The 27,924-nt window shown below is 44.6% G+C and overlaps 1 protein-coding gene across 1 annotated transcript in view; it reads right to left on the bottom strand.

The window, feature by feature from the left end:
• Positions 1–1,745: 1,745 nt before the first annotated feature.
• The window catches only part of LOC132560096 (uncharacterized), a 39,367-nt gene continuing 13,188 nt past the window's right edge, over positions 1,746–27,924 (bottom strand). Inside the window, exons 4-12 of the mRNA XM_060224748.1 lie at positions 11,750–11,889; positions 11,165–11,240; positions 10,378–10,476; positions 8,855–8,932; positions 7,242–7,322; positions 6,797–6,886; positions 4,165–5,908; positions 3,104–3,256; positions 1,746–1,942 (exon numbers count right to left, since the gene is read on the bottom strand). Coding sequence (XP_060080731.1) covers positions 1,746–1,942; positions 3,104–3,256; positions 4,165–5,908; positions 6,797–6,886; positions 7,242–7,322; positions 8,855–8,932; positions 10,378–10,476; positions 11,165–11,240; positions 11,750–11,889 — 2,658 coding nt within the window. The remainder of the gene's footprint in view (positions 1,943–3,103; positions 3,257–4,164; positions 5,909–6,796; positions 6,887–7,241; positions 7,323–8,854; positions 8,933–10,377; positions 10,477–11,164; positions 11,241–11,749; positions 11,890–27,924) is intronic.

Here is a 27,924-nt window from a genome sequence, read left to right as displayed (position 1 = left end):
TCTAGAACCCATCATGAATACGTTAACAGAAGAATCTTAGAACTAATATCAGAAACAAAAGAATAGACAAATCGAATATTTACCCATTGAAAATTAAAAAAAAAATGAAGATCTTTTTATCATACTTAATTAACAGATCAATTCAACATTGACACACCAAATTAAGCGACAATATCAGGATAATGTGAAAAAAAATATCAAGGAGAAATGATATCTTTTACACACACACACGCACACACACACACATACGTGTGAAGCATACCAAGTGAACACCTTGACTTTACACATGCTAAGTGAACACTACGGTTCTATCACCTATTTTCGGAAAACAAATTACATAGACACGTACTTTTGGGGGTGTATTGCACGTAGTTCACAGGGTATCGCTATAGAAAGCACTTCACTTCCTACAGTGCAAGCGGACACCTAACTGACATGCATGCACACACTGGTAAGTGAACACCTCCGACACACTGGTAAGTGAACACCTCCGACACACACTGGTAAGTGAACACTTCCGACACACACTGGCGAGTGAACACCTTCGACACACACTGGTAAGTGAACACCTCCGACACACACTGCTGAGTGAACACCTCCGACACACACTGCTGAGTGAACACCTCCGACACACACTGGTAAGTGAACACCTCCGACACACACTGCTGAGTGAACACCTCCGACACACTGGCGAGTGAACACCTCCGACACACACTGGTAAGTGAACACCTCCGACACACACTGCTGAGTGAACACCTCCGACACACACTGGTAACTAAACACCTCCACATATAAATTACATATATACCCATTAACAAGAGAGATACCAAAGAGAAAACTATAATTTCGAAAATATAGTAGAACACCAGACGTTTCAGAAGGGTAAGTATCTTCTGCTCCATCGATCACCCTTCCCCCGCGGTATATATTAAAGTCCCACTTGACCACAACTGAGCTGTAGGCAGTTAGCCGCCACCACAAGCAACATATTGGTATAGCTTATATAGCCAGCGAACCGATTGCCATATTTTTTTATTCGATATGGTATAGATACTGCAAGCTGACAGACCATCACCCAGCAAAGTCAATTGGCAGATATAGCTAGATCTGGCCAGCGTACGCACCATCAACCATCACGGGCGACTTGTAGATACTATATAGTTGGTAATAATGGCGGGTCATTTAATTGCTATATGTTCGGGGACATTTATGTGGGCGCGTATTAAAATACCCAGGGAACATTTCTGAGGCATGTAATATGCTTTCTTAATTGAGGTACACTGTAGACAAATGAATCCCCGTGAACAAACGCTTGACGGTGCTTTAGCGAAATATTAGCCCGCGAAATTAAGCAACTGTACCGTATAGTTCAGATATCCCATGCCACTTGCAGATACAGCACAAATGCAAAATGAGGCCAGAGTGCAGAACAATCCATCACACGGCACTTGCTTATGAAGACAAGATACGGTAAACCAGCTATTTATCTGAGAGAGACTACCCGTATCTAATAGTTTGAGCTTTAGAGAAAAAGTGCAAGATTTTTGGATGTACGCTGCTTTATTTTCCAACAGGTTTTCTTCCAACTCGAACGGGAGAACCGAAACCTTCGTCTCACCTTGCCAGCCATGCAGTCAGCTCATTATCCTGAAATCTCTGGTCCCAAAAGTAGTGTTTTTAATCTTTGTCAATAACTCCAAAATGATGTCTTTAAGACGAGATATTGTCAACATCAATGTTCAGCATTAAACCCTTCTTTTCCTAGCTAGAATGATGTTGTAGATGGCATATTTTATTTTCTTCCAGTCATATTTAGCCAAGCAATTCTCTTTCTTTGCTGCATTTACACAATCAAGCTTTCCTGGCACTTTCATTGTCCTTATATGAACTGCAAAAGCCCTCTCAAGTGTTGCTCTTTCTGTTGCTGACCATGTACGGCGACCTAAGAAATATTACAAAACACATTTTACGACAAGAATGATATAACTAAGAAATAACTGAAACATTAGCAATATTATACAGTTATTGACTGGTGTTGAGGGCAACAGATGACCTGTTAACCAAAATCCCAGTTGATAACTGTTTTGTTACACCCCTATTTACCTGACCTTTTTGATTGCAAGACAACTTTTTTATGTAGTATCCATTGAATTTCTTCCTCAAAAGTCAATGTGTAAAGCTAACTGCATCTGTTAAGTTGTGTTTACAAAACGATAGAGTGGATGTGACGTAACCAGTCCAACATCGTTTTTTTTTTTTTCTATTTACATGCATGAAATGTATAGGGACTATTTCATAAGGGGCATAACATAACAATATGTTCATCTTATATTCATCTTCAACCGAAGTAAATTGTGTCTTGATTAGTCTACCCTGGATGGACTTACCAAATTTTTGTGATGGGTTAGTTAACCAGAACTGTTTGAAACATATATCTTTATTAAGTTTTCCACATGTTACTGTGAAAATCTAAATGAAAAGTTTGTGGAACATAAACATTTTGTAGCATCCCCATTTCAATTCCAGCAAAAAGTAAGCAAAAGCTGGTCTAACTGAGATGGAGATTCATGCAATAAATCATCCAAGTGATTGAATACCAACTCCAATAAATATGTGCAAAAATCCAGAGAATGTGGCCAAAAAAACTTGCCTAAAAACCTTAGCTAGGGTATTTATACAGATCTAACCAAAAACGTTCATGTGCAAACACATGTCAACAACTCCAAGTAACTGCAAAGCAACCCTTAAAAAAAGAACTTGCACCAAAGACCTCACCAGGAAAATTTCCAGAAAATTTGGCAGAATCATATTTTAAAATATTTTGTAATTTTTCATTACAACATCTATGAATAAACCCATAAAGGATGTTTATACAAAATATCAACAATCGGTTTGAATGGCAACCCTTGAAAAATACTACCTCAAATAGCTCATTTATGAGCCTAGGGATTTTAACAAAAAAGATTTTCTAGATCTCCAGGGCAACTTACATATGAAAACATTAAACCTCTGGCACTTTAAGTTCTTAAAGATGGCTGTTATGGAAGATAATGTGCATATAATGTGAATAGACAATGGAATAAGTGTGACTGAAATAACTCACTACAATTTTTCTTCATCTTCTTTGAAGGTGGTGGTTCATCCTCACAAATATCATCATCTCCCACTATGTCTTCATCCTCCTCCTCATCATCATCATCATCATCATCCTCATCACCAGATATGTCTGCATTTTGATCATTTTCCTTTATTTGTTCTGTTTTAGATAAAAAAAAAAACCCAACTAACTAAAGCTTATTACAAGAATTACATGTAATTAAATGTGTTGCCTATGCCCACTTAGACAAATCCAGAAAACTGCAAAATGTGGCAATTTACATGTACAAAGGGCCAAAAAAAATGAAATCTGGGTCCGGGATTGGAACCCCCAGAATGAAGCCATATACCAAGTTATAAATAACTAGCTCAAACTATCCTCTAACACAACATATTCTTAACATACATGAACACTGTCTCACAAGCAACCATTTTAGCTCCCTCTGGCCCAGGAAATGTATGCAACTAGATGATTAGGATATGGAAATCATCTCTAAATAAGTTCCCCACTACTAAAGTTGATATGTAAAGAAATAGTTGGAGTATTAAAAATATAGTGCCTAATAAGAGCAAATTGTTATAAGGAATGGGGAACAATAATTCCATTTAATCTTTAGTTCTTTTCAGCAATTTTTAAAATATAAAGCGGTTATATTTCATAAACATGAGGCTCATGGACCTTATCGGTCACCTGAGATTCAATCGCACCTGGAAAATAGGTTTTTACGAGATGGTGGTCTGGCAGCCATCATGGATCTCAGACCAATCCAAAAAGTAACAACACAAGAAGTTTAAAATAGGTTTTTAAAGAAGGGCCTGGTATTAGACAAAAACTTCACTATAAGACAATAAGAATGAAATTGTCTTCAGTAGAATTCAAACCTGCAACACTGACCTTAATCACCAAGCAATCATAGTCTTAAGTCCAAATACATAAATTTCACTCAATATTTCTTGCAATAATAAGAATATTTGATTAAAATCTTAGAAATTATTTTATCAAGAATAGAAGCATCTAGAATAATAAGTATGCATGTACTACAACTATGTATAGGATGATGTACATACCTTCATTATCAAATTCTATCTGATCAAAATCTTGTCCTTTGTAGGCAGAAATGGACCCACTGTTTATCAGATGCAAAACCTTTGACACCTTTGCAACCTCCAACACATTCTCCGGCAGTCTATAGAATTCCCGATGTACTCGAATATCATGTCCCATAAACTTTGCCAACATGTCTTGGTGTTCCTCTCTCAAACCAAGGATTTGAGACATTGTTGCAAGATGTTTCCTGAGTCTTGTTGAAGTCAGATGCTGGGGATGCTGGGCCCCACATGCTCTGGCAAACTTTCGCAACACATCACATCCTCTGATGGGCTGTGTATTTTCAGTCTTCATAAACAGATATTTTGACTCTTTTGGTCTCTTGCTTAACATATGATCAATACTGTTTTTGACATCTTCTGTGATTAACACAGGAACTTTTCTGCCCCTCTTCCCTTTTATTTCGATGCGATAATGAACTGCACACAACTCCCTCTCAAATTTTGTCAAAGACATCTGGACTTCTTCATCTATAGCCACACCACTTTCTTTGATACCTTCCCTGTAGTCTTTGATTTCCATCCTTTGGGTTTCCCCACTTCTTTTTCTGTTGAAAAGGATTAATTGTGCTAGCACAACTTCTGCCAAGTCATCTAGGCCTTTGGAGTCACTACTCTCCTGTAAGTCGTCAGCTCTTTTCTTCAGATAGATTGTTAGCCTTTTCACATCTTCTGCCAGTGGGACATACTGGGGTTTGTTGAACTTAGAATTATGCAGTGTGGTTAAGGCATGTGATGAAATACTTTCTGCCCATTCCGATTCATACAGCTCAAGGAATCCTTCTGCAGTTTTCTTCAAGACCTCGTCGTCCTCTCTAACAGCCTGCATTTTCAAAATCTTGGCACACTTGCTAAAACTGTGTCCCAGTTTGAGTGGGAGAGAAGCAATATCATAAACATGAGTTCCTTCGTTATAACCTGCAACTTGCTTCAATCCCTTCAGAAGCTTATCCCAGTTGCAAGGCAGAAGGCAAGAAGAGAGCACAAATGATTCTGATGGAAACATCTCTCTCATCTGAATTAGGAATCGTCCAAGTTCCCTCAGGCGTTGTGAAATATATTGATGTTGATGGAAATTATGTCCGTTTTTGTTATATAGTCTCTCACCGAAAAGTAAAATCAGGTCATCATTCTCCACAGCCCTTGTGATGGCATCATTCTTCATTTTTGTAAGAATGTTTTCAAACAGCTGGTGACTTGACCCAACCACAGGCAATAACAGTTTTCCACTGTTCACCATTTCTCTGTACCCTGCTTTTGTTTTCTGGGGATCATCTCTACTTTTGCAGCTTCTAGCATGTTTCCAGAGATCGGTTGGAACAAACATGCCCAAACAGTACTTGCAGGGAACATATTTAGTCATGCAATCCTGGTTTGTCCTTGGCCGATATTTAGGTATTACCATTCCTTGTTGGTTTTTCATGACATCGATATTGTGATTGAAGTCACCTTTATTGACGATTTTAGCCCACAGGCTTTTCCTTGCTTTCGAATTTTTAGACAGAGCTAATACCTTGGCAACATCTGTCTCTTTTGAATGTACTTGAGTATAGTGTCGTGATATACGGGCATACATTCGGCAGCAATATAGACAGGAATGGAGTTTGTCACTTCTTCTGTTGTTTGTAAGGGTTGCTTGCTGGATGATAACTTTGTTGTTATTGCTTTTGGCAGCAACCAATGATATCTCACTTGATTTGGATTCCTGTAATAATCATAACAGATTCACTTTCGTCACAAAATTTACAGATTCCATAAGGGAAGAAAGTTGTCAATATAACATAGTACAGAACTCACTTGTAACATCATAGTTTCAACACACATATCTTGACATTAATAAGAAACAAGATAAACTTTTTTGAATAAATTTTCTATGCCAAAAAGACCAAGTTCTGGTGAGCTAGAAATCATGTTTAAGAAGTTTTGCTTTGACTAATATGCCTATATGCCTGACGTGTGTATTCTATTTAAGCTTGATTCCTAATATTTGATATTTTCTAAACATCTTTCTATTCAGCTACAGATTGTCAGATGCTGACAAATTATAAACAAGATTTTTTTGAGAAAACATGTTAGAACATGAGGATTACTCTACACTTGAGTCTGCTTATATGTTAGAACATGAGGATTACTCTACACTTGAGTCTAGTTAGATGTTAGAACATGAGGATTACTCTACACTCGAGTCTGGTTAGATGTTAGAACATGAGGATTACTCTGCACTGGAGTCTAGTTAGATGTTAGAACATGAGGATTACTCTGCACTTGAGTCTGGTTAGATGTTAGAACATGAGGATTACTCTGCACTTGAGTCTAGTTAGATGTTAGAACATGAGGATTACTCTGCACTGGAGTCTAGCTAAATGTTAGAACATGAGGATAACTCTACACTTGAGTCTAGTTAGATGTTAGAACATGAGGATTACTCTGCACTTGAGTCTGGTTAGATGTTAGAACATGAGGATTACTCTGCACTGGAGTCTAGCTAAATGTTAGAACATGAGGATAACTCTACACTTGAGTCTAGTTAGATGTTAGAACATGAGGATTACTCTGCACTCGAGTCTGGTTAGATGAAAAATAGTTCACTTACACTGGCTTTAAAGATGACTGTATCATCCTCTTCTGATACAGAAGGAGGAATCACTGACTCGAAATGTTCAGCTTCTCCTAAACTGTTATCCTAAAGTCATTTAAAAGATAATAATTAGAATGATGTTTTGGTAAGAGGACTGAAGCATTTTGAAAATGTGATTCAGTGGATAATTTTCAAGAATTTCTGTAATTTTCTTTTGGAAGCATGGATCCATCATATGAAAAAATCTTAATATACTTCCCTTTCTAATTTTTTTCCAGATCTAGTAATATTTGGCCAAAAAAAGAGCCCAAAATGTTTTGTCAATATTAAAATTTGCATTGTCTACAGCAGACTGACCAGAATTCATGATTAAATAGATCATGTTGAACAGTTTTGAAATTGGATCAAAGTCGGTAAAAAGATCATTGTATACTGGGCATCGCAAACCTCTGCTTTTTACCTCTGAATCTGATATCTCTTCTGATGAGACCTCACTTGCATCATATGGTGCTATCCAGTCAGCATAATCTGGTGTGTCATTCTAGACAGATAAGAAAAAAATTACATTATCATAATTCATAAATTAATGAGGCTAAGAATTTAAAAGAGACCCAATTCACCTGTCGTCGTCAAAGTGTCAAAGGAACCGATGGGTCTCAATAGTCACTTAAAGTACTTTGAAGATTTTATTTGCTAAAAGGCATATTATTGCTTCAAAGAGGGACTAAAGGCGTCCAATGGGTACAGTTGTTGGCCAAAAATAAGTTCGCAATGTCACTTTTCACTATATATTCAATGCATTTACACATTTTTTCAATTAATTTTCCTGGCTTTGTTTTCCAACCAATCTCGGTATAATTTCTTGTATATCAACACATTTACCTAGCAAAGTTTCGTGTAATACTTTTATAGCTATCCGTTTCCTATTTTATGAATGGTCGTTGATTATTTTCAAACGTGAACATAACTGTTGCCATTTTCTTCTTTATTCTTACCATATAACGCCACTGAGAGTTTTCTCCTGAGAGTTATCTTTAATATCTCGAAAAATTCGAGACAGAAACTAACGAAAAATCTGTCATCAGAAACGTTGGGAAATACTCTGTCTACATGTAAAAAATTGAATGAAATTGGCCAAAAATAAAAGTCAGGAAAATTAATTGAAAAAGTGTGACAATACATGAAACATATAGTGAAAAATGACGTTGCCAACTTACTTTTGGCCAACTACTGTACATATGTATAACGATGGCCTTATGTAAAGCACTTGCTCCTCCTTGGGATGATTATTGACGGATTTTGAGTCTGTACCAAGAGCTCTAAATACGAAATACTGAAGTAATTGGACAACCAGTTACTGAGAATTGTTGAAGTCAACTTAGTGCCCCTACTGGCCCTGCTTATTGACCAATTTCTATTTCCTTGCAACTTTTTAAGCTTAAAATAAGGGTATTATTTATCAACTATCAGAGAAATCCAACTGCTAGTTTGTTAAACAATATATTGAGGGTAAGACTAAAGACCAAAGAATTCAAAGTGTGCCCCCAGGTGGCCATGTTTATCAATATATTTTTCTCTTTTATTAACTTTGTAGAACACTAACCAAGGATGCTATAACCTTAATATTAAAGCAATCAAACTGTCCATTTACTAGAACATTTGTTCTATATGCACCCATTTTTGCCCCTGCCCCCCTCCTCAACTTTTAATCCATATGGGGCCCCCAAGAGGGGCCAGTAGCTTTCCTACAATGTTTGGTTGAAATTCACCTGGCGGCTCACAAGTAATACTTGTAAAGAAAGGTTTACAGACAATAGATGATCTGACAAACAGCACAGTATGCCAATAGCTTCTTTTTCTTCTCAATGACTGAGCTTAAAATCTTGGATTTTAAGATATATTAGCCCTCAGATTTCATGCTTTTTGGAAATCATATCCTCAAATAACAAGCTTCATAAGATAGCCTACATAAGGTGTTTTTCCAATATTTTTGATCACACAGCCTGTGGGTAATATGTAAGAAATGAATGGCATACATTTATAACATAGATAGGAGCAATGTCAGGTTTATACCTCTGCATCTGATGCTGATAACATTTCCTCATCTGAACTTTTCATGTCATCATCCTCAGCATCGGATGGATCCTTATCCTACAAACATTAGGAAAATGATCAAAAATTAAAACAACATTCATTACAGGATTAAAAGGGACATATAAACTATTAAATTTGCAAGTCAAATAGGTATAATATATATATGATTCTTTTAACAAGAAGCCCATAGACATGAATAGCCATCTGACTAAACTCACTAATTCTTAATATATAATTGTGTGTACTCATGATCATTTGGCTGTAAGTATAACATTTGTAATATTTAAGAAATAACTGTAAAGACAGTAAATGTAAGTAATAACTGTGTTTGTAATGGAGTATATGATGTGATAACTCCAGTTGAACCGGTGAAAATTTTTCATAAACCTGCGAAAAATTTCTGCTAGTTCAACTGAAGTCATCACCCCATAAACTCTGTTACAGTTATTACTTATATTTACAGTCTTTTACATTTTGGGTCCACTAAGAATTCCATTCTGTTTAAATAAAACTGGTAAAGTTCATTTTACCACCTTTTATTGTTTGGTTCTTTCAATTCTTGTTATAGCTAACAAGCTGACTAATTCTTGCCAAAATAAACAGCTGATCTTTGGCAAGAAACAACAAAAAGTAGTTCCCAAGCTCCAATATTTTATTTTGTTCATAACATGATTGTTTCATATTTATTTACCACTACATTTTCATTTTAAATTGTACTTTACGTGTCTTTATCTGAAGCACACTGTTTTTCATTGCTCAATTTCAACAAGATCGTAAAATGTATTTATGACGTCATGCTATGCAGGTTGCATGTTTCAACTCGGACCGAGTATATCAAGTGATAACCTCAGTTGCTCTTTGGCATGTTTACAATGGGAATGTCAGCGTAGACTGTAAATATTAAGTGTTCATTTCATGCAGGGTACTCATGATCTAATGATCATGTAAGTGTTTACTTGAATGTGTACCTGCACAATCATTTGGAGGTTTACATTGTTGGTGTTCATTTGGCTGTGATGGTGACATTTTTACACACATTAAGTGTCCACTTGGTATGTGCTCCTCGGAAATATTTTGGTGGTTTACATTGTTGGTGTTCATTTGGCTGTGCTGGTGACATTTTTACACACATTAAGTGTCCACCTGGTATGTGCTCCCCAGAAATATTTTGGTGGTTTACATTGTTAGTGTTCATTTGGCTGTGATGGTGACATTTTTACACACATTAAGTGTCCACTTGGTATGTGAGCAATTATTTGGACATATTTACTGTCAAGCTAGATATACATTTACTTTTGACAACAGGATTTAATTATAACTAAATGCTTAACTGGTACATTGTACACTGATTACCTATACTGGTGATCAATTAATGGCAATTAAAAGCTGAAGTATAGGCTCATGGGCCTTAACAGTCATATCAGCCATGCAAAAACAGTAACTATTGTTTTTGATGTGTCTTCATGCTAAAGGTAGGTTTTAAAACAGAATATATCACCTACATGTATCTTCAGTTTAAACTCTCTTCCACTGACAGAGAAAGTGCTGTTGTTCCCTATCTGTCTGCATCTCCCTCCCTTCTTCATGTCTTTCAAGTAGATCTGTGAAAAAAAAAGGTTTCTACTGTATGCACAGTGTTCACCTTCATGTGACATTCAAGTTACAATTACATGTAACTGAATATGAACTACTCAGGTATCAGAAAAGGATACTAACTTCCACATTGGTTATATGGTCTCTAATTAATTATGTATGCTGCATCAATATAAAATCATGGATGGCAATTGTAATTATATTTTAATAAGCCTGAAATAGATAATTGGACAACAAGGGATGCTCTGAAATCCTATCACCAAAAACTATTTCTTGCAAAATTTGGTTGAAATTAAAACAGTATGTTGAGTATAAGTTTACAATTACAAAAACTTACTGATGGCAAAGTGGCACGACAGATAGATGGATGGACAGATTAGTGCACCAAAGTTTACTTTACCCATCAGATCAGGTGAGCTCAAAATTCAATGGAGTGTTGCATTATATATATAAACTTTATTTATTTTACAACAATTGCGAAACAAATTATGTCAACTTATACTAATCACTCTTGTTGGCCCGGATGTAAGCGCGCGAGGGGTCTTTTTGTGGGAGGAAACCGGAGTACCCGGGGAAAACCCACATGGTCGGGCAGGTGACCCCTTACCTTTTCACGTCCGTTCCGGGAATCGAACCCCGGTCGGCTAGGTGTTGCATTACCATAACTAGAAATACAAATTACTGATCCATATTTACCTTCTTCCCGTCGATCAGTAGCTTATACTCTACATCATAATTGCTTGTATTAACAATTAAGTCACACTCTCTTGACCTGGAAAATAGGAAGAATTTGTGGTACAGAGCATAACAATATCATATTGGAAATACCGTATATCTATATATCTGCTTGTGATTTTTCCATACATATGGGCAATGCCAGGGGAACCCAGGAGAAAGAAAATCTAGACAACATTGGGAACAGGGTAGATGGTAATTTTAACGATAATGAACAATTGCAACTGGGATAACCTTTGGTGTCCATGCCTTTTGACCACATGACTTTGGCACTTGCATTATAATGAGATTGACAGTTTCTTGAAGAAATTTGAAGAGCTATGCAGTCTTGTAGGTCTTTGACCTTGACCTTTGGCCTTCTGATCATCTGGTGTTGAACCTGTAATGACACCTACATCAAAATACTTCTTCCACATAGTATTCCTCAAAAAAATACCAGTTCCAAACTCTTCGTGTAAGCTTATGTTGACACAAGTAATGAAATAATGCAATTTGCTAAATTAATGACTAGTAGATTTTAACATGGAAATATATTTAATCCAGTACCTTCCAATAAAACACAAGTGGCTTGCTAGTGAAAAAGCTGGTCCATCTGCACCCTCTTTAGTTTTCACAATCACTGCGGCCTTGCCAATAGGGTATGAAGGCATTATCTGCTGAGATGAGAACTCTTTGAATCTTGTATGCTGTAATTAAAATACATGCACACATCCCAAACAGAAATGCTGGAAAGTATTTCAATCTTTTTCAAAACTACGCATGTATAATTCGTAAGATATGCTTGAGAAACATTATGTCCCCAAGCAGAAGTCATTTATGAAGGCTAAGCAAGCCTTCATGTAGGGACATCAATGTTGAGGTATAACAATATGAAGTTAGAAATTCACCATTTTAAGGAATTTGAAGTTCCGTAACCCTGACAACTGTTGGCCATTTTAAACCAATATTGAATGCATCTTAGATCTCATTGATACAAACGGTCACATCATATTTGATGTAAATCCAATAAAAAGCTAGAAATATGTCAGGCTGACATGGTGCCCCCACGTTATTTTTGTCACTGGAGAAACATATTTCAGTAGGGTACATTACCTTTGACCTTGAGGTCACAAATCCAATGTTGGCATGCTACACGCAGCCCCATGCTGTTACACATCCATACCAAGTTTGGTCTCCATACATGCAACGGTTCAGGAAATATGGTCTGGACAAGCATTTTTCTGAAATTTGATCTAGATTTTGACCTTTGACCTTGAGGTCACAAATCAAATGTTGGCACGTGACACGACGCCCCATGCTGTTACCCATCCTTACCAAGTTTGGTCTCAATACATGCAACGGTTTAGGAAATATGGTCCAGACAAGGAAACTGTGACGTACAGACAGATGGACAGGACAGCTCGGCGGACGGACAGACAGGATGTATGGACAAGTGTAAATCTTAATGCCCTCCTCCACTTCGTGGCGGGGGCATAAAAATATCCAGTCATTCAAACGAAATGAAGAAATTCGACATTTTAAGGATTTTCAATGTTCCCATAACTGTGCCCTAGTGTGGACCTTGTAGTGGGCCAAGTATCATCTGGTAGTAGACCTAGTATCATCTAGAGTGGACCCTATAGTGGACCCAGTATCATCTGGTGTGGACCCGGTAGTGGACCCAGTATCATCTAGAGTGGACCCTGTAGTGGACCCAGTATCATCTGGTGTGGATCCTGTAGTGGACACAGCAGCATCTAGAGTGGACTGGACCCTGTAGTATCATCTAGTGTGGACCCTGTAGTGGACCCAGTATCATCTAGTGTGGATCTTGTAGTGGGCCAAGTATGATCTGGTTTGGACCCTGTAGTAGACCTAGTATCATCTTGAGTGTACCCTATAGTGGACCCAGTATCATCTGGTGTGGACCCTGTAATGGACCCAGTAGCATGTGGTGTGGACCCTATAGTGGACCCTGTAGTGGACCCATAATCATCTAGTGTGGACCTTGTAGTGGACAAAGTATCATCTGGTGTGGACCCTGTAATGGACCCAGTATCATCTAGTGTGGACCTTGTAGTGGGCCAAGTATCATCTGGTTTGGACCCTGTAGTAGACCTAGTATCATCTAGAGTGGACCCTATAGTGGACCCAGTATCATCTGGTGTGGACCCTGTAGTGGACCCAGTATCATCTGGTGTGGACCCTGTAGTGGACCCAGTATGATCTAGTGTGGACCTAGTAGTGGGCCAAGTATCATCTGGTGTGGACCCTGTAGTGGACCCTGTAGTGGACCTGGTGTGGACCCTGTAGTGGACCCTGGAGTGGACCCTGTAGTGGACCCAGTATCATCTAGTGTGGACCCTGTAGTGGACCCTGTAGTGGACCAGTATCATCTGGTGTGGACCCTGTAGTGGACCCAGTATCATCTAGTGTGGACCCTGTAGTGGACCCAGTATCATCTAGTGTGGACCCTGTCGTGGACCAAGTATCATCTTGAGTGGACCCTGTAGTGGACACAGTATCATCTGGCGTGGACCCTGTAGTGGACACGGTAGCATTTAGAGTGGACCCTGTAGTGGACCCAGTAGCATCTAGTGTGGACCCTGTAGTGGACCCAGTATCATCTAGAATGGACCCTGTAGTGGACCCAGTATCATCTAGTGTGGACATTGTAATGGACCCAGTATCATCTAGTGTGGACCCTGTAGTGGACCCAGTAGCATCTATTGTGGACTCTGTAGTGGACTCTGTAGTGGACCCTGTAGTGGACCCAGTATTATCTAGAATGGACCCTGTAGTGGACCCAGTAGCATCTAGTGTGGACCCTGTAGTGGACCCAGTATCATCTAGTGCGGACCCTGTAATGGACCCTTTCTCATACTGTGTGGTGACCCTGTAGTGGACCCAGTAGCATCTAGTGTGGACCCTGTAGTGGACCCAGTATCATCTCGTGTGGACCCTGTAGTGGACCCAGTATCATCTAGTGTGGACCCTGTAGTGGACCCAGTATCATCTAGTGTGGAACCTGTAATGGACCCATTATCATCTAGTGTGGACCCTGTAGTGGACCCGGTATCATCTAGAGTGGACCCTGTAGTGGACCCAGTATCATCTGGTGTGGACCCTGTAGTGGACCCTGTAGTGGACCCATAATCATCTAGTGTGGACCTTGTAGTGGACCAAGTATCATCTGGTGTGGAACCTGTAATGGACCCAGTATCATCTAGTGTGGACCCTGTAGTGGACCCAGTATCATCTGGTGTGGACCCGGTAGTGGACCCAGTATCATCTAGAGTGGACCCTGTAATGGACCCAGTATCATCTGGCGTGGATCCTGTAGTGGACACAGCATCATCTAGAATGGACCCTGTAGTGGACCTAGTAGCATCTAGTGTGGACCCTGTAATGGACACGGTAGCATCTAGTGTGGACCCTGGAATGGACCCAGTATCATCTAGTGTGGACCCTGTAGTGGACACAGTATCGTATAGAGTGGACCCTGTAGTGGACCCAGTATCATTTAGTGTGGACCTTGTAGTGGACCCAGTATCATCTGGTGTGGACCCTGTAGTGGACCCTGTAGTGGACCCAGTATCATCTAGTGTGGACCTTGTAGTGGACCCTGTAGTGGACCTATAATCATCTAGTGTGGACCCTGTAGTGGACCAAGTATCATCTAGAGTGGACCCTGTAGTGGACCCAGTATCATCTGGTGTGGATCCTGTAGTGGGCCAAGTATCATCTGGTGTGGACCCTGTAGTGGACCCTGTAGTGGACCCAGCATCATCTAGTGTGGACCTTGTAGTGGGACAAGTATCATCTGGTGTGGTCCCGGTAGTGGACCCAGTATCATCTGGTGTGGACCCTGTAGTGGACCCAGTATCATCTAGTGTGGACCCTGTAGTGGACCCAGTATCATCTGGTGTGGATCCTGTAGTGGCCCCAGTAGCATCTGGTGTGGACCCTGTAGTGAACCCAGTAGCATTTACAGTGGACCCTGTAGTGGACCCAGTATCATCTGGTGTGGATCCTGTAGTGGCCCCAATAGTATCTAGTGTGGACCCTGTAGTGGACCCAGTATCATCTTGTGTGGACCCTGTAGTGGAACTAGTAGCATTTACAGTGGACCCTGTAGAGGACCCTGTAGTGGACCCAGTATCATTTAGTGTGGACCTTGTAGTGGACCAAGTATCATCTGATGTGAACCCTGCAGTGGACCCTGTAGTGGACCCAGTAGTGGACCCAGTAGCATCTAGTGTGGACCCTGTAGTTGACCAAGTAGCATCTAGTGTGGACCCTATAATTGACCAAGTAGCATCTAGTGTGGACCCTGTAGTGGACAGAGTATCATCTAATGTGGACCCTATAGTGGACCCAGTATCATCTAGTGTGGACCCTGTAGTGGACCCAGTATCATATAGAGTGGACCCTGTAGTGGACCCAGTATCATCTAGTGTGGACCCTGTAGTGGACCCTGTAGTGGACCCAGTATCATCTGGTGTAGACCCTGTAGTGGACTCAGTATCATCTAGTGTGGACATGGTAGTGGACCCAATATCATCTGGTGTGGACCCAGTATCATCTAGTGTGGACCCTGTAGTGGACCCTGTAATGGACCCTGTAGTGGACCAAGTATCATCTAGAGTGGACCCTGTAGTGGACCCAGTATCATCTAGTGTGGACCTTGTAGTGGACCAAGTATCATCTGGTGTGGATCCTGTAGTGGACCCAGTATCATCTGGTGTGGATCCTGTAGTAGATCCAGTAGCATCTAGAGTGGACCCTGTAGTGGACCCAGTATCATCTAGTGTGGACCCTGTAGTGGACCCAGTATCATCTAGTGTGGACCTTGTAGTGGGCCAAGTATCATCTGGTGTGGACCCTGTAGTTGACCAAGTATCATCTAGAGTGGACCCTGTAGTGGATCCAGTATCATCTGGTGTGGATCTTGTAGTGGACACGGTAGCATATAGAGTGGACCCTGTAGTTGACCCAGTATCATCTAGTGTGGACCCTATAATTGACTCTGGTGTGGACCCTGTACCCTGTATTGGACCCAGTATCATCTAGTGTGGACCCTGTAGTGGACCCAGTATCATATAGAGTGGACCTTGTAGTAGACCAAGTATCATCTGGTGTGGACCCTGTAGTGGACCCTGTAGTGGACCCAGTATCATCTAGTGTGGACCCTGTAGTGGACCCAGTATCATCTGGTGTGGACCCTGTAGTGGCCCCAGTAGTATCTGGTGTGGACTCTGTAGTAAACCCAGTAGCGTTTACAGTGGACCCTGTAGTGGGCCCAGTATCATCTGGTGTGGACCCTGTAGTGGGACAAGTATCATCTGGTTTGGACCCTGTAGTGGACCCAGTATCATCTAGTGTGGACCCTGTAGTGGACCCAGTATCATATAGAGTGGACCCTGTAGTGGACCCAGTATCATCTAGTGTGGACCCTGTAGTGGACCCAGTATCATCTAGTGTGGACCCTGTAGTGGGCCCAGTATCATCTGGTGTGGACCCTGTAGTAGACCCAGTATCATCTTGTGTGGACCCTGTAGTGGACCCAGTATCATATAGAGTGGACCCTGTAGTGGACCCAGTATCATCTAGTGTGGACCCTGTAGTGGACCAAGTATCATCTAGTGTGGACCCTGTAGTGGACCCAGTATCATCTGGTGTGGATCCTGTAGTGGACCCAGTATCATCTGGTGTGGATCCTGTAGCGGACACGGCAGCATCTGATCTGGACCCTGTAATAGACACGGTAACATCTAGTGTGGACCCTGTAGTGGACCCAGTAGCATTTACAGTGGACCATGTAGTGCACCCAGTATCATCTAGTGTGGACCCTGTAGTGGACCCAGTATCATATAGAGTGGACCCTGCAGTGGACCCAGTATCATCTAGTGTGGACCTTGTACTGGACCCAGTAGCATCTGGTGTGGACCCTGTAGTGGACCCTGTAGTGGACCCTGTAGTGGACCCAGTATCATCTAGTGTGGACCCTGTAGTGGACCCAGTATCATCTAGTGTGGAACCTGTAGTGGACCCAGTATCATCTACTGAGGACCCTGTAATGGACCCAGTATCATCTAGTGTGGACCCTGAAGTGGACCCAGTATCATCTACTGTGGACCCTGTAGTGGACCCAGTATCATCTAGTGTGGACCTTGTAGTGGACCCAGTATCATCTGGTGTGGATCCTGTAGTGGACCCAGTAGCATCTAGTGTGGACCCTGTAGTGGACCCAGTAGCATTTACAGTGGACCCTGTAGTGGACCCAGTAGCATCTAGAGAGGACCCTGTAGTGGACCCAGTATCATCTAGTGTGGACCCTGTAGTGGACCCAGTATCATCTAGTGTGGACCCTGTAGTGGACCCAGTATCATCTGGTGTGGACCCTGTAGTGGACCCAGTATCATCCAGTGTGGACATTGTAATTGACCCAGTATCATCTGGTGTGGACCCTGTAATGGACCCAGTATCATCTAGTGTGGACCCTGTAGTGGACCCAGTATCATCTAGTGTGGACCCTGTAGTGGACCCAGTATCATCTAGTGTGGACCCTGTAGTGGACCCAGTAGCATCTGGTGTGGACCCTGTAGTGGACCTAGTATCATCTAGTGTGGACCCTGTAGTGGACCCAGTATCATCTAGTGTGGACCCTGTAGTGGACCCAGTATCATCTAGTGTGGACCCTGTAGTGGACCCTGTAGTGGACCCAGTATCATCTAGTGTGGACCTTGTAGTGGACCAAGTATCATCTGGTGTGGACCCTGTAGTGGACCCTGTAGTGGACCCAGTATCATCTAGTGTGGACCCTGTAGTGGACCCAGTAGCATCTGGTGTGGACCCTGTAGTGGACCCAGTATCATCTAGTGTGGACCCTGTAGTGGACCCAGTATCATCTGGTGTGGACCCTGTAGTGGAACTACCCTGTAGTGGAACTAGTAGCATTTACAGTGGACCCTGTAGTGGACCCAGTAGCATCTAGTGTGGACCCTGTAGTGGACCCAGTATCATCTAGTGTGGACCCTGTAGTGGACCCAGTATCATCTAGTGTGGACCCTGTAGTGGACCCAGTATCATCTAGTGTGGACCCTGTAGTGGACCCAGTATCATCTAGTGTGGACCTTGTAGTGGACCCAGTATCATCTGGTGTGGACCCTGTAGTGGACCCAGTATCATCTAGAGTGGACCCTGTAGTGGACCCAGTATCATCTGGTGTGGACCCTGTAGTGGACCCAGTATCATCTAGTGTGGACATGGTAGTGGACCCAATATCATCTGGTGTGGACCCTTTAATGGACCCAGTATCATCTAGTGTGGACCCTGTAGTGGACCCAGTAGCATCTGGTGTGGACCCAGTAGTGGACCCTGTAGTGGACCCTGTAGTGGACCCTGTAGTGGACCCTGTAGTGGACCCATAATCATCTAGTGTGGACCTGTAATGGACCCAGTAGCATCTGGTGTGGACCCTGTAGTGGACCCAGTATCATCTAGTGTGGACCTTGTAGTGGGACAAGTATCATCTGGTTTGGACCCTGTAGTGGACCCAGTATCATCTAGAGTGGACCCTGTAGTGGACCCAGTATCATCTAGTGTGGACCCTGTAGTGGACCCAGTAGCATCTAGTGTGGACCCTGTAGTGGACCATCATCTGGTGTGGATCCTGTAGTGGACACAGTAACATTTAGAGTGGACCCTGTAGTGGACCCAGTATCATCTAGTGTGGAACCTGTAATTGACCAAGTAGCATCTAGTGTGGACCCTGTAGTGGACATGGCAGCATCTGGTGTGCACCCTGTAGTGGACCCAGTATCATCTGGTGTGGATCCTGTATTGGACCCAGTATCATCTAGAGTGGACCCTGTAGTGGACCCAGTATCATCTGGTGTGGATCCTGTAGCGGACACGGTAGCATCTGGTGTGGACCTTGTAGTAGACCCAGTATCATCTGGTGTGGATCCTGTAGTGGCCCCAGTATCATCTAGAGTGGACCCTGTAGTGGACCCAGTATCATCTAGTGTGGACCCTGTAGTGGACCCAGTATCATCTGGTGTGGATCCTGTAGTGGACACGGTAGCATCTAGAGTGGACCCTGTAGTGGACCCAGTATCATCTAGTGTGGACCCTGTAATTAACCAAGTATCATCTAGTGTGGACCCTGTAGTGGACCAAGTATCATCTGGTGTGGACCCTGTAATGGACACGGTAGCATCTGCTGTGGACCCTGTAGTGGACATGGCAGCATCTGGTGTGGACCCTGTAGTGGACCCAGTATCATCTAATGCGGACTCTGTAATGGACCCAGTATCATCTAGTGTGGACCCTGTAGTGGCCCCAGTAGTATCTGCTGTGGACTCTGTAGTAAACCCAGTAGCATTTACAGTGGACCCTGTAGTGGACCCAGTATCATCTAGTGTGGACCCTGTAGTGGACCCAGTATCATCTAGTGTGGACCCTGTAGTGGACCCAGTATCATCTGGTGTGGATCCTGTAGTGGACCCTGTAGTGGACCCATAATCATCTAGTGTGGACCCTGTAATGGACCCAGTAGCATCTGGTGTGGACCCTGTAGTGGACCAAGTATCATCTAGAGTGGACCCTGTAGTGGACCCAGTATCATCTGGTGTGGACCCTGTAGTGGACCCAGTATCATCTAGTGTGGACCCTGTAGTGGACCAAGTATCATCTAGAGTGGACCCTGTAGTGGACCCAGTATCATCTGATGTGGACCCTGTAGTGGACCCAGTATCATCTAGTGTGGACCCTGTAGTGGACCCAGTAGCATTTACAGTGGACCCTGTAGTGGACCCAGTAGCATCTAGTGTGGACCCTGTAGTGGACCCAGTATCATCTGGTGTGGACCCTGTAGTGAACCCAGTAGCATTTACAGTGGACCCTGTAGTGGACCCAGTATCATCTGGTGTGGATCCTGTAGTGGATCCAGTAGGATCTAGAGTGGACCCTGTAGTGGAACTAGCGTGGACAGTGGACAGTAGCATCTGCTGTGGACCCTGTAGTGGACCCAGTAGCATCTAGTGTGGACCCTGTAGTGGACCCAGTATCATCTAATGCGGACTCTGTAATGGACCCAGTATCATCTAGTGTGGACCCTGTAGTGGACCCAGTATCATAGAGTGGACCCTGTAGTGGACCCAGTATCATTTAGTGTGGACCTTGAAGTGGACCAAGTATCATCTGGTGTGGACCCTGTAGTGGACCCTGTATCATCTAGTGTGGACTCTGTAGTTGACCCAGTATCATCTAGTGTGGACCCTATAATTGACCAAGTATCATCTAGTGTGGACCCTGTAGTGGACCCAGTATCATATAGAGTGGACCCTGTAGTGGACCCAGTATCATCTGGTGTGGACCCTGTAGTGGACCCAGTATCATCTAGTGTGGACCTTGTAGTGTGTAAAGTATCATCTGGTTTGGACCCTGTAGTGGACCTAGTAGCATCTGGTGTGGACCCTGTAGTGGGCATGGCAGCATCTGGTGTGGACCCTGTAGTGGACACAGTAGCATCTAGTGTGCAGCCTGTAGTGGACCCAGTATCATCTAGTGAGGACCCTGTAATGGACCCAGTATCATCTAGTGTGGACCCTGTAATGGACCCAGTATCATCTGGTGTGGACCCTGTAGTGGACCCAGTATCATCTAGAGTGGACCCTGTAGTGGACCCAGTATCATCTGGTGTGGATCCTGTAGTGGACACAGCAGCATCTAGAGTGGACCCTGCAGTGGAACTAGTAACATTTACAGTGGACCCTGTAGTGGACCCTGTAGTGGACCCTGTAGCATCTAGTGTGGACCCTGTAATGGACCCAGTAGCATCTGGTGTGGACCCTGTAGTGGACACTTTAGTAGACCCATAATCATCTGGTGTGGACCCAGTATCATCTAGTGTGGACCCTGTAGTGGACCCAGTATCATCTGGTGTGGACCCTGTAGTGGACCCAGTATCATATAGAGTGGACCCTGTAGTGGACCCAGTATCATCTAGTGTGGACCTTGTAGTGGACCCAGTATCATCTGGTGTGGACCCTGTAATGGACCCAGTATCATCTAGTGTGGACCCTGTAGTAGACCCAGTATCATCTGGTGTGGATCCTGTAGTGGACCCAGTATCATCTGGTGTGGATCCTGTAGCGGACACGGTAGCATCTAGTGTGGACCCTGTAGTGGACCCAGTAGCATTTACAGTGGACCCTGTAGTGGACCCAGTATCATCTAGTGTGGAACCTGTAATGGACCCATTATCATCTAGTGTGGACCCTGTAGTGGACCCGGTATCATCTAGAGTGGACCCTGTAGTGGACCCAGTATCATCTAGTGTGGACCCTGTAGTGGACCCAGTATCATCTAGTGTGGACCCTGTAGTGGACCCAGTATCATCTAGTGTGGACATTGTAGTGGACCCAGTATCATCTGGTGTGGACCCTGTAATGGACCCAGTAGCATCTGGTGTGGACCCTGTAGTGGACCCAGTATCATCTGACCCAGTATCATCTGTGTGGACCCTGTAGTGGACCCAGTATCATCTAGTGAGGACCCTGTAGTGGACCCAGTATCATCTAGTGTGGACCCTGTAGTGGACCCAGTATCATCTAGATTGGACCCTGTAGTGGACCCAGTATCATCTAGTGTGGACCCTGTAGTGGACCCAGTATCATCTAGTGTGGACCCTGTAGTGGACCCAGTATCATCTAGTGTGGACCCTGTAGTGGACCCAGTATCATTTAGTGTGGACCCTGTAGTGGACCCAGTATCATCTAGTGTGGACCCTGTAGTGGACCCAGTATGATCTAGTGTGGAACCTGTAGTGGACCCAGTATCATCTAATGCGGACCCTGTAGTGGACCCAGTATCATCTGGTGTGGACCCTTTAATGGACCCAATAGCATCTGGTGTGGACCTTGTAGTGGACCAAGTATCATCTGGTGTTGAACCTGTAATGGACCCAGTATCATCTAGTGTGGACCCTGCAGTGGACCCAGTATCATCTGGTGTGGATCCTGTAGCGGACACGGCAGCATCTGATCTGGACCCTGTAATAGACACGGTAGCATCTAGTGTGGACCCTGTAGTGGACCCAGTATCATCTAGTGTGGACCTTGTAGTGGACCCAGTATCATCTGGTGTGGACCCTGTAATGGACCCAGTAGCATCTGCTGTGGACCCTGTAGTGGGACATCTGGTGTGGACCCTGTAGTGGACCCATGTATCATCTAGTGTGGACCCTGTAGTGGACCCAGTATCATCTAGTGTGGACCCTGTAGTGGACCCAGTAGCATCTAGTGTGGACCCTGTAGTGGACCCAGTATCATCTGGTGTGGATCCTGTAGTGGACACGGTAGCATCTAGAGTGGACCCTGTAGTGGACCCAGTATCATCTAGTGTGGACCCTGTAGTGGACCCAGTATCATCTAGTGTGGACCCTGTAGTGGACCCAGTATCATCTGGACCCTGTACAGGACCCAGTATCATCTGGTGTGGACCCTGTAGTGGACCCAGTATCATCTATCTAGTGTGGACCCTGTAGTGGACCCAGTATCATCTAGTGTGGACCCTGTAATTGACCAAGTAGCATCTAGTGTGGACCCTGTAGTTGACATGGCAGCATCTGATGTGGACCCTGTAATGGACACGGTAGCATCTGCTGTGGACCCTGTAGTGGACCCAGTAGCATCTAGTGTGGACCCTGTAGTGGACCCAGTATCATCTGGTGTGGACCCTGTAATGGACCCAGTATCATCTAGTGTGGACCCTGTAGTGGACCCAGTATCATATAGAGTGGACCCTGTAGTGGACCCAGTATCATCTAGTGTGGACCCTGTAATTGACCAAGTAGCATCTAGTGTGGACCCTGTAGTTGACATGGCAGCATCTGATATGGACCCTATAATGGACACGGTAGCATCCAGTGTGGACCCTGGAATGGACCCAGTATCATCTAGTGTGGACCCTGTAGTGGACCCAGTATCATATAGAGTGGACCCTGTAATGGACCCAGTAGCATGTGGTGTGGACCCTGTAGTGTACTCTGTAGTGGACCCAGTATCATCTAGTGTGGACCCTGTAGTGGACCCAGTATCATCTAGTGTGGACCCTGTAATGGACCCAGTAGCATCTGGTGTGGACCCTGTAGTGGACCCTGTAGTGGACCCATAATCATCTAGTGTGGACCTGTAATGGACCCAGTAGCATCTGGTGTGGACCCTGTAGTGGACCCTGTAATGGACCCAGTATCATCTAGTGTGGACCCTGTAGTGGACCCAGTATCATATAGAGTGGACCCTGTAGTGGACCCAGTATCATCTAGTGTGGACCTTGTAGTGGACCAAGTATCATCTGGTGTGGACCCTGTAGTGGACCCAGTATCATCTAGTGTGGACCCTGTAGTGGACCCAGTATCATCTAGTGTGGACCCTGTAGTGGACCCAGTATCATCTAGTGTGGACCCTGTAATGGACCCAGTAGCATCTGGTGTGGACCCTGTAGTGGACCCTGTAGTGGACCCAGTATCATCTAGTGTGGACCTTGTAGTGGACCCAGTATCATCTGGTGTGGACCCTGTAGTGGACCAAGTATCATCTAGAGTGGACCCTGTAGTGGACCCAGTATCATCTAGTGTGGACCCTGTAGTGGACATGGCAGCATCTGATGTGGACCCTGTAGTGGACCCAGTAGCATCTAGTGTGGACCCTGTAGTGGACCCAGTATCATCTAGTGTGGACCCTGTAGTGGACCCAGTATCATCTAGTGTGGACCCTGTAGTTGACCAAGTATCATCTAGAGTGGACCCTGTAGTGGACCCAGTATCATCTGGTGTGGACCCTGTAGTGGACCCAGTATCATCTGGTGTGGACCCTGTAGTGGACCCAGTATCATCTAGAGTGGACCCTATAGTGGACCCAGTATCATCTAGTGTGGACCCTGTAGTGGCCCCAGTAGTATCTGGTGTGGACTCTGTAGTAAACCCAGTAGCATTTACAGTGGACCCTGTAGTGGACCCAGTATCATCTAGTGTGGAACCTGTAATGGACCCAGTATCATCTAGTGTGGACCCTGTAGTATCATCTAGTGTGGACCCTGTCGTGGACCAAGTATCATCTTGAGTGGACCCTGTAGTGGACCCAGTATCATCTGGTGTGGACCCTGTAGTGGACACGGTAGCATTTAGAGTGGACCCTGTAGTGGACCCAGTATCATCTGGTGTGGACCCTATCATCTGGTGTGGATATTGTAGTGGACCAAGTATCATCTAGAGTGGACCCTGTAGTGGATCCAGTATCATCTGGTGTGGACCCTGTAGTTGACCAAGTATCATCTAGAGTGGACCCTGTAGTGGATCCAGTATCATCTGGTGTGGACCCTGTAGTGGACCCAGTATCATCTAGTGTGGAACCTGTAATGGACCCAGTATCATCTAGTGTGGACCCTGTAGTGGACCCAGTATCATCTAGTGTGGACCCTGTAGTGGACCCAGTAGCATTTACAGTGGACCCTGTAGTGGACCCAGTATCATCTAGTGTGGACCCTGTAGTGGACCCAGTATCATCTAGTGTGGACCCTGTAGTGGACCCAGTATCATCTAATGCGGACTCTGTAATGGACCCAGTATCATCTGGTGTGGACCCTGTAGTGGACACGGTAGCATATAGAGTGGACCCTGTAGTGGACCCAGTATCATCTGGTGTGGACCCTGTAGTGGACCCAGTATCATCTAGTGTGGACCCTGTAGTGGACCCAGTATCATCTGGTGTGGACCCTGTAATGGACCCAGTAGCATCTGGTGTGGACCCTGTAGTGGACCCAGTATCATCTAGTGTGGACCCTGTAGTGGACCCAGTATCATCTAGTGTGGACCCTGTAGTGGACCCAGTATCATCCAGTGTGGACCCTGTAGTGGACCAAGTAGCATCTAGTGTGTACCCTGTAGTGGACCCAGTAGCATCTAGAGAGGACCCTGTAGTGGACCCAGTATCATCTTGTGTGGACCCTGTAGTGGACACCGCAGCATTTGATGTGGACCCTGTGATGGACACGTTAGCATCTAGTGTGGACCCTGGAATGAACCCAGTATCATCTAGTGTGGACCCTGTAGTGGATCCAGTATCATATAGAGTAGACCCTGTAGTGGACCCAGTATCATTTAGTGTGGACCCTGTAGTGGACCCTGTAGTGGACCCAGTATCATCTAGTGTGGACCTTGTAGTGGGCCAAGTATCATCTGGTTTGGACCCTGTAGTAGACCTAGTATCATCTAGTGTGGACCCTGGAATGAACCCAGTATCATCTAGTGTGGACCCTGTAGTGGACCCAGTATCATAGAGTGGACCCTGTAGTGGACCCAGTATCATCTAGTGTGGACCTTGTAGTGGGCCAAGTATCATCTGGTGTGGACCCTGTAGTGGACCCTGTAGTGGACCCAGTATCATCTAGTGTGGACCTTGTAGTGGGCCAAGTATCATCTGGTGTGGACCCTGTAGTGGACCTAGTATCATCTAGAGTGGACCCTATAGTGGACCCAGTATCATCTGGTGTGGACCCTGTAGTGGACACAGTATCATCTAGTGTGGACCCTGTAATTGACCAAGTAGCATCTAGTGTGGACCCTGTAGTGGACCCAGAAGCATCTGGTGTGGACCCTGTATTGTCCCAGTAGCATCTGATGTGGCCCTTTTGTGGACCCAGTATCATCTAGTGTGGACCCTGTAGTGGACCCAGTAGCATCTAGTGTAGACTTGGTAGTGGACTCTGTAGTGGACCCAGTATCATCTAGAATGGACCCTGTAGTGGACCCAGTAGCATCTAGTGTGGACCCTGTAGTGGACCCAGTATCATCTAGTGCGGACCCTGTAATGGACCCAGTATCATCTGGTGTGGACCCTGTAGTGGACCCAGTAGCATCTGGTGTGGACCCTGTATTGGCCCTGTAGTGGACCCATAATCATCTAGTGTGGACCTTGTAGTTGACCAAGTATCATCTGGTGTTGAACCTGTAATGGACCCAGTATCATCTAGTGTGGACCCTGTAGTGGACCCAGTATCATCTGGTGTGGACCCTGTAGTGGACCCAGTATCATCTACTGAGGACCCTGTAATGGACCCAGTATCATCTAGTGTGGACCCTGAAGTGGACCCTGTAGTGGACCCTGTAGTGGACCCTGTAGTGGCCCCAGTAGCATTTACAGTGGACCCAGTAGTCTAGACCCAGTATCATCTGTAGTGGACCCAGTATCATCTGTGGACCCTGTAGTGGACCCAGTATCATATTGAGTGGACCCTGTAGTGGACCCAGTATCATCTAGAGTGGACCCTGTAGTGGACCCAGTATCATCTGGTGTGGATCCTGTAGTGGACACAGTAGCATCTAGAGTGGACCCTGTAGTGGACCTAGTAGCATCTAGTGTGGACCCTGTAGTGGACCTAGTAGCATCTAGTGTGGACCCTGTAGTGGGCATGGCAGCATCTGGTGTGGACCCTGTAATGGACACGGTAGCATCTGCTGTGGACCCTGTAGTGGACCCAGTAGCATCTAGTGTGGACCCTGTAGTGGACCCAGTATCATCTAGTGTGGACCCTGTAGTGGACCCAGTATCATCTAGTGAGGACCCTGTAATGGACCCAGTATCATCTAGTGTGGACCCTGTAGTGGACCCTGTAGTGGACCCAGTATCATCTGGTGTGGACCCTGTAGTGGGACAAGTATCATCTGGTTTGGACCCTATAATTGACCAAGTAGCATCTAGTGTGGACCCTGTAGTGGACCCAGTATCATCTAGTGTGGACCCTGTAGTGGACCCAGTATCATCTAGTGTGGACCCTGTAGTGGACCCAGTATCATCTAGTGTGGACCCTGTAGTGGACCCAGTATCATCTAGTGTGGACATTGTAGTGGACCCAGTATCATCTGGTGTGGACCCTGTAGTGGACCCAGTAGCATCTAGTGTGGACCCTGTAGTGGACCCAGTATCATCTAGTGTGGACCCTGTAGTGGACCCAGTAGCATCTAGTGTGGACCCTGTAGTGGACCCTGCAGTGGACCCAGTATCATCTAGTGTGGACCCTGTAGTGGACCCAGTAGCATCTAGTGTGGACCCTGTAGTGGACCCAGTATCATCTAGTGCGGACCCTGTAATGGACCCAGTAGCATCTAGTGTGGACCCTGTAGTGGACCCAGTATCATCTAGAATGGACCCTGTAGTGGACCCAGTATCATCTGTAGTGGACCAAGCATCATCTAGAGTGGACCCTGTAATTGACCCAGTAGCATCTAGTGTGGACCCTGTAGTGGACCCAGTATCATCTAGTGTGGACCCTGTAGTGGACCCAGTATCATCTAGTGTGGACCCTGTAGTGGACCCTGTAGTGGACCCAGTATCATCTGGTGTGGACCCTGTAGTGGACCCAGTATCATCTAGAATGGACCCTGTAGTGGACCCAGTATCATCTAGTGTGGACCCTGTAGTGGACCCAGTATCATCTGGTGTGGATCCTGTAGCGGACACGGCAGCATCTGATCTGGACCCTGTAATGGACCCAGTATCATCTGGTGTGGACCCTGTAGTGGACCCAGCATCATCTAGTTCGGACCCTATAATTGACCAAGTAGCATCTAGTGTGGACCTTGTAGTGGACCCAGTATCATCTGGTGTGGACCCTGTAGTTGACCAAGTGATGGACACGTTAGCAAGTAGTGTGGACCCTGGAATGAACCCAGTATC

The sequence above is a fragment of the Ylistrum balloti genome, unplaced genomic scaffold, assembly GCF_031769215.1.
Source record: "Ylistrum balloti isolate Yb309-2 unplaced genomic scaffold, AGI_CSIRO_Ybal_v1 Utg371012, whole genome shotgun sequence".
In the NCBI taxonomy this organism is placed as follows: Eukaryota; Metazoa; Mollusca; class Bivalvia; order Pectinida; family Pectinidae; genus Ylistrum; species Ylistrum balloti.
Note: the sequence above shows the minus strand (reverse complement) of the source record. Positions and strands in the feature narration are given on the sequence as shown.